This window comes from Anser brachyrhynchus (genome assembly GCF_964034855.1).
Source record: "Anser brachyrhynchus genome assembly, chromosome: 2".
Classification (NCBI taxonomy): Eukaryota; Metazoa; Chordata; class Aves; order Anseriformes; family Anatidae; genus Anser; species Anser brachyrhynchus.
Genome location: NC_137695.1, coordinates 38,233,219 through 38,250,880, shown reverse-complemented (window position 1 = coordinate 38,250,880; position 17,662 = coordinate 38,233,219). Strand labels below are relative to the sequence as shown.

Below are 17,662 nucleotides of genomic sequence, written 5' to 3'. Positions count from 1 at the left end.
ATCAAAACAAGTGGAAAACATACAACTATTTAGCAGGTAATTTGCTTTGGTTGGCTTGGGAGAGACTGCCTAGATGCAAGTTTCCTCCTCCTTACTCACTCGGGCATTCAGGATGATGATTGCTCACCACCCAGTACTTCCTTTTTCCTACGTATCATGCCATGCTTCTCCAGATTTGTTCCTCTATATTTTCCCTTTCTGTGGCTTGACCTGTGCGTATGTATGAGATAACGCTCTAAGGAGGAGAACGAATCACCCTAGGCAAGTACTGGAAGGTAAGGAAAATAAATGATTCCTTTACTTGATCTTTCTAAAGAAAAAGCCTTCCACGGAAACTCAGCTGAAAGCACACTGATTAAGAAGGAACTGTGCAGATTTTCAGCCTAGGGTATGAATTCAGAAGGACGGGCTTTCCTTCACCCCTTACCCACTAACCTCTCTGGTATCCAATTCAGCAGACAGATTTCTCTTCACCAAAACATTGGGCAAGTTTGACATGCTGTTATGTGGAACTTTCTTTTCATTAAGAAACAACAATTGTTTTATGAGCAGGAATTTTCCATGTTAGAAAAATAAAAAAAATAAAAAATAACAAAATAAAAAATAAAACTTTTCCTCAGAGATATACTGCACTAAGAGGCAGGACTATGGTAGTCCTTCCTCTTACCTATTAGAAGGAGCCTTCTTCTCCAGCTGGGTGACATTGAGACTGTTCTTCTGAACATTGTTCAAAGTGAGACATAAATTAATTTGGAGAAGTAGGTAAGTGAGCCTCAGATTCTGGATCACATCAAGTGTGCAAGCAAGTGAGGAAGGAAAATACCTGCATGGATGTAAGCTACACTACAGACTTCTATTATTTACAGCTACACAAAAATCTGGTTTAAGTAAATGATAAAGTATTTAAAAGTAATACTAGGTCTGTTTCTACAATGGTAGTTTGTTTAAAATGACAGAATAAAGAAAATGATGCAAAACCCAAAATTTCATGTTTATGGTAGATATAAACAACACATGAACCAGCATTTTTGAGTATGTGGAGGTTATTTTACTAGATAAATTTTACTTTTAAACTTCCTTCACATCCTGATTAACCTGTATTTAATTTCAAAGTATATTTATCCTGACTTCCTGAGTAATATTAATACTTTAAAAAAAAAAAAAGAAATGCAAATTATAACAATAAATGAGGAAAAATAGTAACTTGATCAGGTTGCTAAGCTGCAAGTGAAATACTTTGGCTTTCCAATTTTTAACTGGATTGTTCTTTGAATATAAATATCTATGTTCACTCAGGCAAAAATGGACTTTAAATAGAATTATGCTAATTACCAATTAGGTGTAATGAAGAAAACTATTATACAGAGATGCATGCTTTAAATAAGAGAATATTTTACCCAGGCAGCCTTCTATAGAGAGCACTGCAAACCAACTATTCCTCATTTGTCAGGAAGAAAGCTGGGTTTCACTGTGTTTCATTGCTATTAGTTCCTTCAAAGAGTACTCAGAAATTGAAATCAACCAATCATAAATTTGCTTGAAAGGGAAGGATTTTGCCTGGTTCAACATGTATATCAAGAAACATTTCCTTCTGTAGTGCACTTAAATGAAGAGAACCAAAACACAGTTCACTTCATCTGCAAATATTCTTCCAATAACCAATAATGTTATTTCACTAACTAGCTTAAAGAATATTGTAAAGCACTCTACACTGAACTTCTGCTGCTTTGAAAATCACCTTGAAAAATGAAATGCTGAGCATGTATCACTCTTGCTTAGTCAGGATGAAAATACAAGGTAATAAGGACTACAATGGGATTTTTCTCTTAATAAGAATCTTTTCACCTGAGAACACTTTTAACTGGAGTTCGTAACAGACCAGTTGTGCTGCCTATTCATGGCATAATTGTTATGGAGGGACTGTGCAAAATATTGTGACTGCGCTAAGTTAGTCTATTCTTTGTTACTGACCCCCTGTGTATAATAATATAATTTCTATGTCCCCACTTCCTTTATATAATACGTTCCACATAAAGATCAGATAATTCAGAAATAGTGGAAGCAGCAGCAGATTAAAAAACTTTCTCTTCTGCTCTGGGGCACTGAACTGATTTTTAGAAATAAGAGAATTCAAAGATGAATAAAAATGCTTACATCATGGTGTTTCTTTTCTTTAGTTTCTGTATTGACAAAGTAGGGAGGTTGTACTAGTTTTGCAGAAACACAGAAATGAAACAAATCACTGTATGAGTGCTCTTTCATCATGGTAAGGTTAATATCAAAGAAAAGATAATAATTTGCAGTTTTAATATTTCACAGTTTTAGTATGGGAAGTTGGTAGGCCTTAATACTTAGATCAAAATCAATGTTCCTTTTGCCAATTAAAAAAAAAAAGTGCATTTAATGTGAAAAATTATTCTAATATGAATTTTGATACTATCAATACCAGTACAAGTTACGTCATTTAACTCTGGTCTCCTTTAAAATACATATAAAGTTGTATTTAAGATTAACAGCACTGCTAAGCAAAATTGACTGAGCTAACAAAAATTCAAGGGTTGATTTCCACTACCATTCAATCAATATCATGCTACACCCCAATTTTGTTGATGTCAAAGGAAATTATATGTTGCTTTTGTAATTTTGTATATGTTTATTTTTCTGGGCAACACAAAATGGGAAAGACAGAATGGTACAGCTTGAATGGTAAGCCTTGAAGTCACTGAGTTTTGTAAAGCCCAGGCTAACAGTTCGATCTATTCCTCGAACTCTGCTTGCTATAAATCATGCAACCACTTCACCTACTTACCAGAAAAACTGTTAGTATTCTAACTAAAGAATGAATGGCAATAAAGATGTACAAAAATATTTCCATTATGTATTTACAGTTTTAGAAATAACCACTAAAAATTTGTCAAGTTCTCAGTGAGTATTAGACACCTTTATTACTGTATATTGTCCTTGTATTTAAAAACATGCTGACAATGGTTAGAAATTAAAAACAATTCTTTGCTTGAAACTAACAGAACTGTATCACTAATATTGGTATGATTCACCACTTATAAGACTGTCTTCCCAAACCAAATGAAAAAAAAAATCATATACTTCAGAACATATCTATCTTCTCAGCAAAACAGAATATATAATTAGAAGAGACAGTCATAGAAAAACTGAACAAACAACAACAACAAAATCAGGTCCAGATTATTCTTTAGGCTTATTTTTTATGTTGCACAGCTTTGTTAGCTCTGTCTTGCTGTTTTACTGAAGAGGTAAGGACTATGAACTAACACTGTATGCATGAATATGAGTGCTCACATGGATGTACACACACATTCTATCAATATTATTTGAAACTATTCATCTACTTTCAGCTGAATTTGAACAAGAAGTGAAGATCTATTATTACTAGGCTGATGAAGATAGCTCTTCTGGTAGAAGATGGAACATCCTATTTATTGCCCCAGTTTATGGGAAAGATGTAGATTGAACTGAACCCTAAATATTTTAACCACCATATTCCAAAAAGCATACAGATCGTGCGACAGAAATCTTTTTTTTTTTTTTTAAATAAATAAATAAACACCACAGGATTTATTAATTCTTCTGGATGAGGAAATGTTTGGTAGCATACCAAGAGATATATCAGCTACATTTTAAAAGAATCCAGCCAACGATAAGAAATGTTTGGCTGATGAAACTCAGTGAGACAGTACATATTCACTGACAGAACTGCAACACCAAGGATGAATTTTATTTTTAGCAATTAAAGCGCACTACACGTTTCAAAATCTGTGAAGAGCATGTGTTAACAATACTGTTAGATCATTACACCAACAGTAAAACTGAAATCATACTTAAAATAGGTATAAACCAAATATTTAATAAAACAGTTATCTCCACAAAATGCTGCTCATATTCTCCCTTCTTCTCAGATCTCAACATATAAAGATATACCTCTAAAACTACAAAATACATTCCTGGAAACAGTAGTGTTCAGTGGCCAAACTGGTGCTGTTGTATGTACTGGGAACTTGAACAAAATATGGTCAGCCCTAATTAAATATATGTATAAATTCCACCTAAGCAGCCCAGTATTCAATATTGATGCATCAGAATGCATTTTTGTTGTGGCACTGGAACAAGCAAAAGAATTGTTCTTAGCCCTGAAAGGAGTGTCACCTGCTGTGATCAGCTTACTCTGAAGTTGCATAAAGTCATTTTGAACTATATATACTGCTTTTGATTTTCAGCTGGGAAAGAATGCTGTTAGAGCAATAGGAAGGAAATGTACTGGAAAATCAGATTCTGAACTCATTTTAAACTTCAGAACACAAATGAATTGTTCTAACAGTGAGGGGACGGAAAGCATTCTGAAATGTCCAACTTTTACTCAACACCAGCACACACAATAGTAGCAGACTCCTAGTAAGCTGGATACTCCTGTTCACATTACTGAGCTCAATTCAGAAGTTAACGACCAGTGATAAAAACCTGACAGCTACCTGACAGTGCTGCTCAGCTTTCAAGAGTAAAGGGTCCTCACGTCCAATTCAGTCCCTGGTGGCATACCGCAGGGGTGATACCGGAGCTAACAGTGTTTAACATCCTCATTCATCACCTGGATGACCGGGCACAGCACACCTTCAGCAAGCTGACAGAAGATACGAGGCTGGGAGGAGGGTGGCTACAGCACGTGGTTGTGCTGCTACTCGGAGGGATTTTAACAGGCTGGATAAAGGGGCTGCCAGGAACCCCACAAAGCTCACCAAAAGGAAGTGCAAAGTCCTGCCCCTGGAGAGCAATGACTGCGTGCTTGCACCAGTACAGGCCGGGGGCTGGCAGGCTGGAAAGCAGCTTCCCAGACAAGAACCTGGGGGCCCCAGTGGACAACAAGGTGAACACACTGAAGAAGTACATCACCAGAAGACAGAGGAGGGAAGTGATCTCCTCTCTGCTCCTCACTGGTGAGGCCACATCTGGAGCGCTTAGTGCAGCTTGGGGCTCTCCAGTACAAGAAAGATAGGGACTCACTGGAGCAAATTCAATGCAGGGCCACAGGGACAGTTCCTTAAGCAGACTGTGGCATCTTTCATATGAGGAGAGGCTGGGACTCTTCAACATGGAGCAGAGAAAGCTCACGGGGATCTTGCGTAGTCATATACTGGAACAGGTTGTCCAGAGAGTCTGTGGAGTCTTCATCCTGGGTGATATTCAACACCCAGATAGATGGTCATAGTCCTGGGTAACCTGCTCTAGCTGCCCCTGCTTTGACCAAGGGGGAATGGAACAGACAATTTCCACAGGTGCCTTCCATCATCAATGACTCTATGTAAATAAGGATTTTAGTAAAGTTGACATCTCCAATCAAAGACATTTTTAGAACTGAGCTTTCTGGCAGTAAACTGATAGAAACAAGAACAAAAATCAATAATAACTTCATTATAAGTAAAAATCAGGTGTGCTTTAGCCCAGACAGTCCACAGCTGCTATATAATGAAGAACAATTGATCTTTTACTATCTAAATACTGTCCAAAGCACCAAGGTAAGAAAACAAAACTGCTAACTGCTACTTCTGTGCAAGTGAAGATTTCTCACATCAAACTGAAACTAATTCCTAACAGTAAGCTTTTTAGTAAATGTTGTCTCTAACAGAAATTAATTCTCCAACTATACAAGAAAAGAAATTTATCACAGAATGGTTGAGGTTGGACGGGACCTCTGAACATCATTTGGTCCAACCCCCCTGCTCAAGCAAGGCCCAGGACCATGTCCAGATGGCTTCTGAGTATCTCCAAGGAGGGAGACTCCACAACCTCTCTGGGTATCCTGTGCCAGTGCTGGTCACCTGCACGTTAGAAAGTGTTTCCTGATGTTCAGACGCCTCCTCCTGTTTCAGTTTGTGCCCATTGACTCTTGTCTTGTCACTGGGCACCACTGAAAAGAGCTTGGCTCTGTCCTCTTTGTACCCTCCCTTCAAGAATTTATAGATCACCCGAGCCTCCTCTTCTCTAAACAGACCCAGCTCTCTCAGCCTCTCCTCACACAAGGGAAGCTCCAGAACCTTCTTCATCTTGGTTGCCCTTTGTTGGACTCTCTCCACCATGTCCATGCCTCTCTTGCACTGGGGAGCACAGACAGACACAGCACTCCAGGTGCAGACTCACCAGTGCTGAGTAGAGGGGAAAGACCCCCTCCCTCAGTCATAATATGTATCACACATTATAATTATTATGGTTCCCTTTAGACTTTAAACCATGCCTTTCTCAGAGATGAATGCAGAGGCAATCTACAGAGCATTATGCTTCTTCCTAAACTCTCTGGCATATAAATATATATACACATAATGCTGCATCTAATTGACAGTGGAAGTTTTCCACTGAAGTGGCCAAAATGCAGGAATAGCTTCACAGTTTCATTTTTTCAGCCTTCCTTCCCTCTCTCACCTCCTTCTGAGATGTTTTACGTTCTAGGAAACACATACATGGAACAGGTTTTTTGTCTTTGCAAAGAAGCAAGCTGCAATTATGCCATAATGCAATGCAGGGGCATAAAAAAGATGAAATCCATTTATCCAAACTAACTCTTGTAAGCCCAAGAAAAAAACAGGCCATCATCTGTTCTTAATTCTGTAACATCCCAAAATGAGTTAGATTTGCCACAGTTCAATCAAATTTACCAAAGGAACCAAGAGTCTACAAATTATGTATTAAAAAGTCTGTATATTCTCTCAATTTCTCATGAGTAAAGTGGTTGAGAAAGACTAGGCTGAAGACAGTGAAGACAGAGTAAATAAACTAACCAGCAGCTGTCTTCGAAGCTGTGCATGCAATGGCATTAACTCTTAAATCCAACAGTCATTTCCCCTTGCTTTCCTGATGATTGGGCTGTTAGAACAAAATATTTTTGTCTTTTTTAAACAAGCTGATAGAATGAAAACACTATGTAAGAAGTGGAGAATAAGGAAGCATATATATATATGTGTATATATATACATATATATATATATGGAAAATAGTGTATATCTGTACAAAGAAGCAGAAAATTACCATCCTTGGGAAAAAAATAATAAGCAGTACTGTTTTGAAACTAAAAACGTCAGTGAGAGTTCAAATAACCACATTTTTAACATACAAGGGGTCAGAAAGACAAACAGAAGATTAAGAATTTATTGGGAAAATTCTTGGGAAAGAAAACAAAAACTACTATTGGAAATTTGGAGTACATTTAAGATAAGTTGCTATTCATCTGACCTATTTTTATGATCTTCCACTAACATGCTCTTGGACTACATTAGAGACAGGATGGTAAGCTAGATGAACTTTTTTCTTAAGTAGTACTATTATTTTATGTTCTTATGAATAGTGTGAGTCAGACATTAGCCATAACGGAATTAGTGAGAGAACACAAAAAGCTTCATCGTTCATGCTCTTAACAAAAAATGAAGAAATCTTTGACTTCCCAGAAGCATCAAGTTGTCATTATCAGAGCTTTTCATTCAATGCAGAACAACTCATAGTTTACAACGTTTGGCACTGAATCCTGAACATCCAAAATTAGACATTTGTTTCTGCCGTTGTGGACTGAAAAGCCCAACATAATCTGAGGTTATCATCTGCAACTCTGGTTTTGGAAGCATAATTGCAACTTGTAGTTTAGAATGACTGTCCTGTTATAAAACAGGAAAATAAAAACTAGTAATAAACAACATAGCTCTTTTTGAAGAAACTCCCCAAGCTATTCATCGTATTTTCCATCAATACTTTGTTTTTCAATAGTTCTTGTGACAGACCAACAATTACAAAAACAGTAACTACTTAAACTCATTTTAAAAACCAGAATCTGCAACTATTAAGCATGCCAAAAAACATCACCTAGGCTATTTGCAGTATTAAATTGCAATGAATTATCTGTGTTTGCCCTTAGATCTCTTCACATGTACTGTATCCATTTATGACCTAAATAAAGATAGTTCTCCGGACATCATGAAGACACACATCTTCAAGAGTATTTAGCTATGCCAGGTAGATCAAAGTTCTTGCAGATATACCTACAATCTACAACCCATTTACTGGAAAAATATACCCCATCAATATAAATAACTGTCTTAACAGTTATTTTCCTGTTGGTTAAGTTCAACATTTACTCTTGCTTTCAGGGAAGAACTAAGAATTTTAAGAGGCTAAAAAAATTTAATAATAACTTCATTTCAATATGAGCTTTTGAAAAGGCACTTTGTCAAATGCTTTTGGAAAACCCAAACAGACTAAGCTCCCTTGTCTACATGCTTCTTGACTTCAAAGAGCTACAAGAGATTAATGGGCCATTCACTTTATAAAAGCTGTACTGACTGTTCACCAATACGACATGTTTTTTCATATTTCCACTAATTCTCTTCTTCAAAACAGTTTCTACCCACTTTCACAGTACAGATGACAGGCTGTCTGATCTGTAAGTTCTTGATTTCCCCTGGAAATATTTTAAAACACTGGCACCACACTAACAACTTTGATAGTCAGTTTTAAGTGTGAGGATACACACAACAATTAGCAGTTTGGATATATCAGTCCTTGAGAACCTTTGAATGAATACCACCTCTTTCTAGTATTTTTTTTCTCAGTCATTTTGTGTTTCCTTTGTAATTTCTTCTACCAGCAATTCAGTTAGAGATGAGTTTTCCAATGATTCCTTCATAAAGCAATGTTTCATGTGAACCTTTAATCTCCCTAGGTACATGGATGCAAAAAATAATTTAGTTTTATGGTTTTATTTCTTTCCTGAAGCTTTCTTTTATACTTTGACCAACTAGGGGTCATACACACTCTTTGATGGGCTTCCTGTTCCCAGTACTTTCAGAAAATAATTTATTGTTATTTTTAAGTCTGTGCATATTGTTTATGAAATTCTTTACAGTCGCTCTCTTATGTTTTTATATTTAACCACGGTACAGTTAAATATCTATCCTATCTTCCTCATTTGCACGCAACTTCAACTCTTTGGAGGATTCCTTGTAATGTGGAATGCCCATGGAAATGGACTCCAGAATAAATTGAGTCAAGAATAACATTCTAAATCAGCTAGGGAAAGCACAGCTTTCACAGTCTGTGCCAGTTGCTTACTCCTCAGAAAAGGTGCCAGATGGAAAAATATTTTCTTTAGGTGCACAAAGCAGACAGAGGTCAGATGCTATCACGTGATTTAAAAGCACACCAGATCCAAAGACTGAATTTGATTACAGTACATTGGTGACGATCTTGAACTCAGAATTCTCTGCAACAATAAAAAAATCTAATATTTAGATCAAAACAAAGTTATGCAAGAGCTAAAGCAATCTATTCACTCATTATGTCTTAGGAGACAAACTGGTAATTAGCAGCACTGGACTTAGTATTTCTTTTGTTAGCACAGAAGTTTGCAACTACAAAGGGTAATTTGCGGAACAAAGGCTTCTCAACTAATTAAGTCTGGAACATTAGTAAACTGAGATGAAGTGGAAAAGTCTTCACCTACATGTTCTCTCAAAATACAGTTCAATAACCACAGAATGACTGAGATTTCTCATGTTATTTGGAAAGTAACCATAACCAACAACCTACATCAGCAACAAGGTAATACAGATTTTATGAGCTAAGCATAACTCAAAACAGATCTGCTAATTATTCCTTGAAAAAATCACATTCCACGAAAGATGGATGTATTTTTTGTTTCTGTCAGAATTATGAACTTCAATCCAATACGTCTGATACAGAAGCAACCCCCACAATTCATCTGTGTAGATATCAAGATGAGGTTTAAAGGCAAAGAACATTTAGGATATTGAGCAGCTGCCAAAATATGAGAGGACTATTAACAGTTTACCAAAACCTTGATAATAAGTCTTTTTAGATTTTTTTTTTAATAACCCTGCTAGTGCTGGTCCAGTCTATAATTCTTCTACGTGCAGTATCAAAGTATCTACTTTCCAACAGGATGGACACGTTCAAGCTCAAAATATAGGCTACCATATTTAATTTATATCATTGGCCAAATTTGCAACTGCATAACATGAAGTTAACTTCAACATGATTGCATATGCAATCAGCTGTATAACTTGAGTGAGTAGTTGAAATGACCCAACAATCAGGTAACCCGATGTAAGCTTACTGTAGAATTACTAACCACAAATCAGATTCTGTATTCTGGTTTACAGGCTTTAATGCATTTTATTATCCCTCATTTTCATCATCTCACAACTCCCACCATCAATAAACATAGCCATGCTTTTGATCTTGTCCCTAGGCTGCATTTACAAAAGTGATTCATTTTATTTGAAACAAATAAAGAGCTCCTATACTATCATCTGAATACATTTTGAATTACAACATAACCTCAGTGTTATAAAGAAAAAAGGAACTGTGAAAAAATGAACCTAGCAGCACTATCTGATTAGGATTTAATAACAATCCTAATTATTGTAGCAGCACTACTTTATCTTCTTTCACGCAAGTACGGTTCTCTGCGTTTTCTGTGTTAGCTTTCCCCTTATGCTTGCAAACACCCTCGCCCAAAAAGTTCAGAAAACCTCGTCTTCTTCAGGTGGGACACTTCATCCTTCACTAAGGACAGACAGAGACAGTCAAATTCTCAATAGTATCTGGCTTCCTTTGTATGATCCTCTACTGTATCTTTGCAGTGCTATTACACTCATCACTGAATAATGCTGCAGACTTAGGACAAGATAAATATTTTTTTTTCTCTTGCCATAGTATAATTTTTTAAGGTTTACTTACGGTTTATCTTAAAGGTCATAAGACATAAAAAAACATGCAATGGTGTGGAAGAGGCACTTGCCTTAACTCCAAGCTTCAGTCTGCAGCACTGATCAGTGATGGGTGTGATGACACCAACAGAGTGCATGCTGAAGTATCACATAAAGGAAGCTGAAGTTCATGAACGAAAGGGAAAAATAAAACATTGTTAAACAGTGAAAAGAAGTTAGGGTGTAAAAATACTCAGGAGCATGGTGTCGCTAGAGAAAAATATGCAACTTAAGTTTCAGTCTTTCTCAAAACTTCCTAGTTATATTTGTTTTTCATTCTTCTTAAAAGACACCCCAACTCTCACAACATGGATAAAAGCAGAAGATCCTCCTATTTGCTTGGTGAAATTCTGGTCTTAATAACGCTGATGTGAAACTACTCATTAAGCTCAAAGAGACAGTATTTTAACCTACAAATAGTACTAGCATTTATCATTTATAGCTCCTCCATTAATGTAGTAGTGAATGCTGACAACTGAAGTATTATGTGCTATTTGTTTACATATATAAAAAAACGTATTTAGTGATATGCTAATTCATTTATCATCTGTCTCACCGTTTCCTTAAAAATTATAAGTATCTGTGTTAAACTGAAGATATTCTCTCCTGAGCACATGCCCCTGTAGTACTGCACTCTTGTGTAATTATTTCAATGCAACTGACTGTCTCACTGTAAAAGTCTGATTTCTTTTCTCACTTTACAGAGCAAAGATGAGCCCTAGAATCACTCTCAACATAAACAAATTCTTCTGAATAATTAAAAATCTTGGGTGAATATTGCTTTCTTTTTCTATTATGATTTTATAAAGAGGAGAGTATTTCTGACAAGTAAGGATTCCTTCATTTGCCCCAAATATTCTGACCCTGAAGCAGAATTACATTGAAAATATTACAGTTGCCACATTCAAAATTCATGCAAGGTAATGACAACCTATGCATTTATGGTATTAACCTGTGTTTATTTAATAAATATTTAACCCAATCTCTGTTATCAACATAATTTCATACTTAGCATGCTGACACACTGGAAGAACATTGCTGAAATATAATTTTCATCTATACTGAAGCCTAAACCAGCAAAAGCAAAAGTATGTAATCATTACTTTGATAGTACATCTACCCCTTCTTAATGCTGGATTAAGACTTCTCATTATTAAGCTGAATTTTACACGCACCTGTTCATCAACAGAGTCAAAAAAATCCCCAAACCAAAACCAACAATTGAGTTTTATAAATGACAGATAAAGTGTGTCCTTTTGAGGGTTTACTATATTAATTTACACCAAAACCAACACAATTTACACAAACTACAATTTACAACACAAAACAATTTACACACAAAAAGAACACTAAGATAGTATTGGACTCTAAACATCTGCCACCACAGCAAATTTCAAAATCTGAGCTAAATAGCTTCACATATCTTCTTCTCTTGAGGAAAGGATGATGTAGTTGTCTCCCACTGTTTCCCCACGAGTTTTCAGAAACAAGAGCTATCAGTATGGCTCCCATAGCTCACTACATTTTCCAGTAGTCATTTTCTACTGATTTTAATTGCTTAAAACCTTGTGTCCAATTTGTCAGACCAAGTTTCACAAATTGAAATGCATCTCATTATTTTCATCTGTAAGCTTTACTGGATTAAAATAATCATAATTTTGATTAATCTTCAATATTATTTAGAGCTAGAAGTTAGAAGTAACATCATACTCTTTTTATGAAATGGAGTCTTTACCATTTACGGAAATGGAGATGGAAAAATGCTTTGAACATGCTATTATATAAATATTCTACTATTTTAATATATGAAAATGAAGTATAGATTTCTAAAGCCACATATATGCAAATCTGTGCAGACTATAGCATGAAGGGAAAAAAAGCAATGTGAGAGACAAAGAAAAAAAACAAATTTGCATTGTGAAGCTTTCTGGAGATATGAGTCACCTCTATCTAAACATCATTCAAACAAAAAAAATCCAGATTTATAAAAATATTTTAAATACTTGGAATAGCTTAATAACTAACAAGCAGCTGCATTAGAACAAACTGTGGGTAGAGATGCTTCCATCAGCAAAACAGAACTTCATTAAGTACGTGTTATATGCGTAATCCCAACCATCACGCCTTTTTCCATCCTAATTATAGTGATATCCTATAAGCTACCACTAAGAGGATATACCACTATCTTCTTGTAACTGTGCTGCCACTCAAACCAAATTCTGTTGTATTTACATCACCATTGAGCTACAGAAGCTCTACCTAAATTGTTAATTATCAGTGAGTACTTCTTAGACTCTGGTATAGCTTTATTCTAGAAGTACTTTAAAAACAGTTTAAATATATATATATGGAACTGAGTTACTGGTTTCTCTCCCCCCCACCCCCATTTAAATAACAAGGACAGTTTTTTAAATGGTGCCTTGATCCTGCCAGGAGAGGTTTCTCATTTTAACACATAAAAATAATGCAAAATTATCCTAGAAACATTTCCTTATTGTCAGATGATGTATCAAATTATATCAATTACTAAATAAATAAATAAATAAAAACTTAATTAGTCTGTGCTAGACTACTTAGGTGGAGATAAGGAGGACATTTCAAATCACACTCATCTGCTTAATGGATTTTTCTTTCCATACTTCAAATTAATACTAGGTAGATACAATTTATTATTTCTTGATGTATCAGTTCTTCTTTCCTTCTTGTAAAATGTTTAATTTCCAGTTTCTAAAGACACAATTTACATATTTACTGAATATAAGGGCTGAAATTAACATTATAGTTGATTACAGATATAAAAATGGCTAATTAAATGCAATCTATGAGAAAGATATAGCAAAGGAAAATGAAAAGGCATGTGCAGATTTCAACACTTCAAGTTGCTTTTAAAGCTACAGTTCCTAAAAGCATTTCCTCACAGTTTTCTCTCTACACTGTCAACAATAAAAGAAATGAATGTCCACAAAATGAAAATGGAAAGTAGAAAATAATTTTAAGAGGTTTACAGATATGCAGACAGCTTCAAGTTACTGCAAAACAGGTAAATTAATACATCCTCTTCATGTTACATCCTCTTGATTATAATCACTTTGCCTTCTGAAGTGTACAAACATTTGTATTTGCATGCAGTATATTAATCTCTCTGTTTTACCTGATATGAAAACACTACCCGTTGCTGTACATTCATGGGAGTAACTTTCAAGCACATGTAATGATGCATGAAATAGGAAGTCATACGTTAAAATGACCCTCCAAAACTGGCATGGTACTGTACATTCTAAGAAGAAAGTCTTTCAGATAGCCTATAAAATAACCACAAAGGACTACTCACCATGTCATATGCTGTTACGATCTTTTTCAAGACCTCTGGAACAATCCCTTGGAGCTCCATAGTCGGATACTGATCATTGAGATTCAGTACTACCAAGGGTGTATTATCAGGCCCGACCAAGCGCGTAGACACTGCCAAAATGCACTGCATAAGATTTGCTACAGGAGAGAGGCCACATAATTCTTTGAATGACACTACTGCATTCTGCAAAAAGGAAAGAAAGAGTTTCCTTTACAGCAACATATGAATTTTAATTTCTTATTCTTTCAAGTTAATATACCTCACTGTAATAGCCGAGCTACAATGTACACAGCTTTTCCTTGAAGAATTGGCAGTTTTCCAAAGCAGTCAATATTACACATGTATTTTACCAGAAGTGTTAAAAATTCAAACTGAATGCAATACCTGCTACAGCAAAAATCTGTTTAAAACAAGTATGTGTGGTCTATATGACTACTAAAATCAAACATACAAATAAATGCATTCTAAAACATACTGGTTATCTATTTCGAAAAAAATCTGAAAGATATTGCAAAGTAGCTTTTAAAATGCCAGCAAGAGAAACAATCTATTAGATGCTGAATGTTGCAAATAAGCCAAGTGAAGTGGAAGGAGGAATTCAGCCCATTTGTAACTTTAAACATACCTGAACTATCATCCAGACGTGCTGCGGATCTGCTGGCTCCCATTTGGTGTGAGTCACAAACCCAGCACTCCACTACTGATGTCACTCCTATCACAGAATCACACTTAAGTGAATTTTTAAGGTACTTTTATACAAATACCAATTTTGTACCTTTGCCCCAAATTTATTATAGTTATATTTTTGTATCCAATATGGTGGAATATAAAAGTATGTATTCAAACTTGAGGAAAATTTCCAATATTGGAAATACAATGTGACTCCAAGCAGCCACTGAAATTCCATGATGGGAATGTTCTCAGCACTGTAATGAATTTAGGATTTTTGTACCAAGTGGGAGCTGGTGATCTCTCGCAGGTCTGGAGTTTGTTTTCCTGCAAGAAACAAACACAAAAATATGGTATATTTAAGTTACAAATGTGCTCAGTGCTCCTTTCTCTAATATCTAACCCATGTAGGGTATCTGACCAGTATTTAGGACACAGATTTTTGTTTTCATCAAACCACTTTCCATCCTGCTGGCTCGTTTTTGGACAAACTTTCTTGAGAGACAAATGCTCTTAATGGAATTCTTAATGGAATCAAGGTTTTAACGGGAACCATTAACAGGAATCAAATGTGAAGTATTTTGCTCTCTTTTTACAAGACAAAATACACAAAATAGACTTCAAAATATCTACGTACAGAATATTCATGCAAAGTTATGTGAGTATCTCAATTATATCTATTACAGTCACTTACAGTGCACTTCAGTAAACGTTTAGTAGCATCTAGTACATGTCCAGCAAACACAAACTTCTAATAACCAGACTACATCTTAATGATACAACAATTCCATAGTTGAAAAGAAAGACATTAGGAAGTCTATTCAAGCTGATTTTGTATGAGATAAACACCATGGGTAAGTCATTACGAACAACAATTTTACAGAGAGGTAGGCGCAAACACAAGGAAAAAGTACGTTACTTGCCGGCAGGCAGGACAAAGATAGGGCTGTAACTCTTGCCTTTGGACTTCTAACCCTATATTCAGAGACTATGCCCCACTGTCAAGGAAGTTAAACATGCAACATCGCATCCAGTTTCATCACTGATGGTATACTTTTATCAGTGATGACCACATAACAAGTTACAACATCAACTTTTGACATAGAAATATAGTACATAACAAAGATGAAAAAAGGCTTCCTATGAATACAGGGATTTAGAGAATGCTTTAAACTCACTCCTCTACACTTTTTTTTCTCTTCCAGTCTATATTTAAATTTGCTTCTTAGAATCTGTCTTGTGAGGACATTATGTACTTCTGTATCATAAAAATCATAATTTGTAACTCAAAATTTATGCAGTAAAAAAATAAACAAAATTAACATTCCCTGACATAAGCTGGTATATATTTTTAGTGGTTTACTTATTTTTAATAGCCTTCAATTATGCAGCGTTTAAATTGTGCACATTATATAAGCTATCAGTAAAGCTACGCAAAATTAATATTTGCACATGTACCTAAAATATCTTTGTGACAGCACTTTGAGATATGATAATAATGAATGTAGTTGATAGCACAACTTTCAAACTGAGAGAATGAAATTCATAAAATATCTTCCAAAATCTCATGTTCAAAGAAATCATACTGCAAAGACTGCTCAAAATTATAGCAGTTCTGGAAAACAATACAGGACATGCAGTAACGAGTTTGAAGTAGCTACAGAACCTGCATGTTTTCACTGTTTCTCCAAATCTTAGATCTAGCTCCTTCTTGAAAGCCATCATAAAATACAATATCTGTTAAATGACATAATTCTAAAAACTTCAATAGATGAGCTACAGGTAAAGCTCATTCAATACCTTGCCTGCAATACGTTAACAGTTTTAGAAATCGAAATATCCCCCCTTTGCTTTTTTTAATAATTTCTTAATTCAGTAATTTGATATATCAAGTAGAATGGGGGAGATTCATAATGCTGAACCCATGTCTTCTTTCAAAAGAAAAGAAATTAATTTTAAAACTGTACTACTATTAAGATCTCTTCAATATAATATTATTCATGAAGAAAATTTATCTACATTGACGTGCCTTTCAAATTCAGAATCAAGTCTCAGACATTTCCTTAACCAGTTTCCCCTTAACATTATGTAAGACAATTTAATAGGTCACTTAATTTGAAATGATGATGCTGAATTTTACTGCTCACTGGTATTCCATTGGAAGTCTGTAAATGGTTAAAAGCTTTACTAAATGCAATACGACTTTACAGCCCTCTTTAATCTAGATCTAAAAAGGGCTTATTTCCCTGGAATCTTTATTAGAATCTCCAAAATTAGCACTTTTGAAGTGAGATCTCTTGGGTTCAACAAAAACAAGCACCTCAGTTGGAATTTTTTCCTTAAATTCAATGTGTTTAATATACATGACCTATAAAGTAAGGTAATTTCTTCTAATCTTAAGCGAATGCCTTCTAATACCTTCCATCTAATTCCATGTAGTTCTAATATAATGTTGCTAGGAAGAATCAAGGAATGCAAATGACTTTTCTGAAAATATTGCTTTCTATTGGGAATGAGAAAAAATAAAACCTCAGTAAAACTGTGCTAAACATACCCTCATGTATGATAATTTTTTTAAATACAGAATATATTATTTTTCTATCAGCGATTTCTTCCTCCTACATTTCTATTTATTTTCTAAAGCTAAAATCTTGCTATACTTTCCTCTAGTGTATATCTAACATTCCTTTAAAGACATACGACTGGTCAACAGGCCTAACACCGGAATAGTATTTCCAGTTCACATGCAACAAAATATGTCTATGAATTGAAAGTTAACATCAATAGATGGTAACACCTAAAAGGTTGCTCTACTATAAACAGTTTTTTAAGCTGTTCAGCA

The 17,662-nt window shown here is 35.2% G+C and overlaps 1 protein-coding gene across 2 annotated transcripts in view; it reads right to left on the bottom strand.

The window, feature by feature from the left end:
• PLCL2 (phospholipase C like 2) overlaps window positions 1–17,662 on the bottom strand; it is a 98,817-nt gene that overhangs the window by 21,646 nt on the left and 59,509 nt on the right. For both annotated transcript variants that reach the window (XM_080579654.1, XM_080579655.1), the window contains one exon: window positions 14,131–14,334. In XM_080579654.1, coding sequence (XP_080435780.1) covers window positions 14,131–14,334 — 204 coding nt within the window. The remainder of the gene's footprint in view (window positions 1–14,130; window positions 14,335–17,662) is intronic.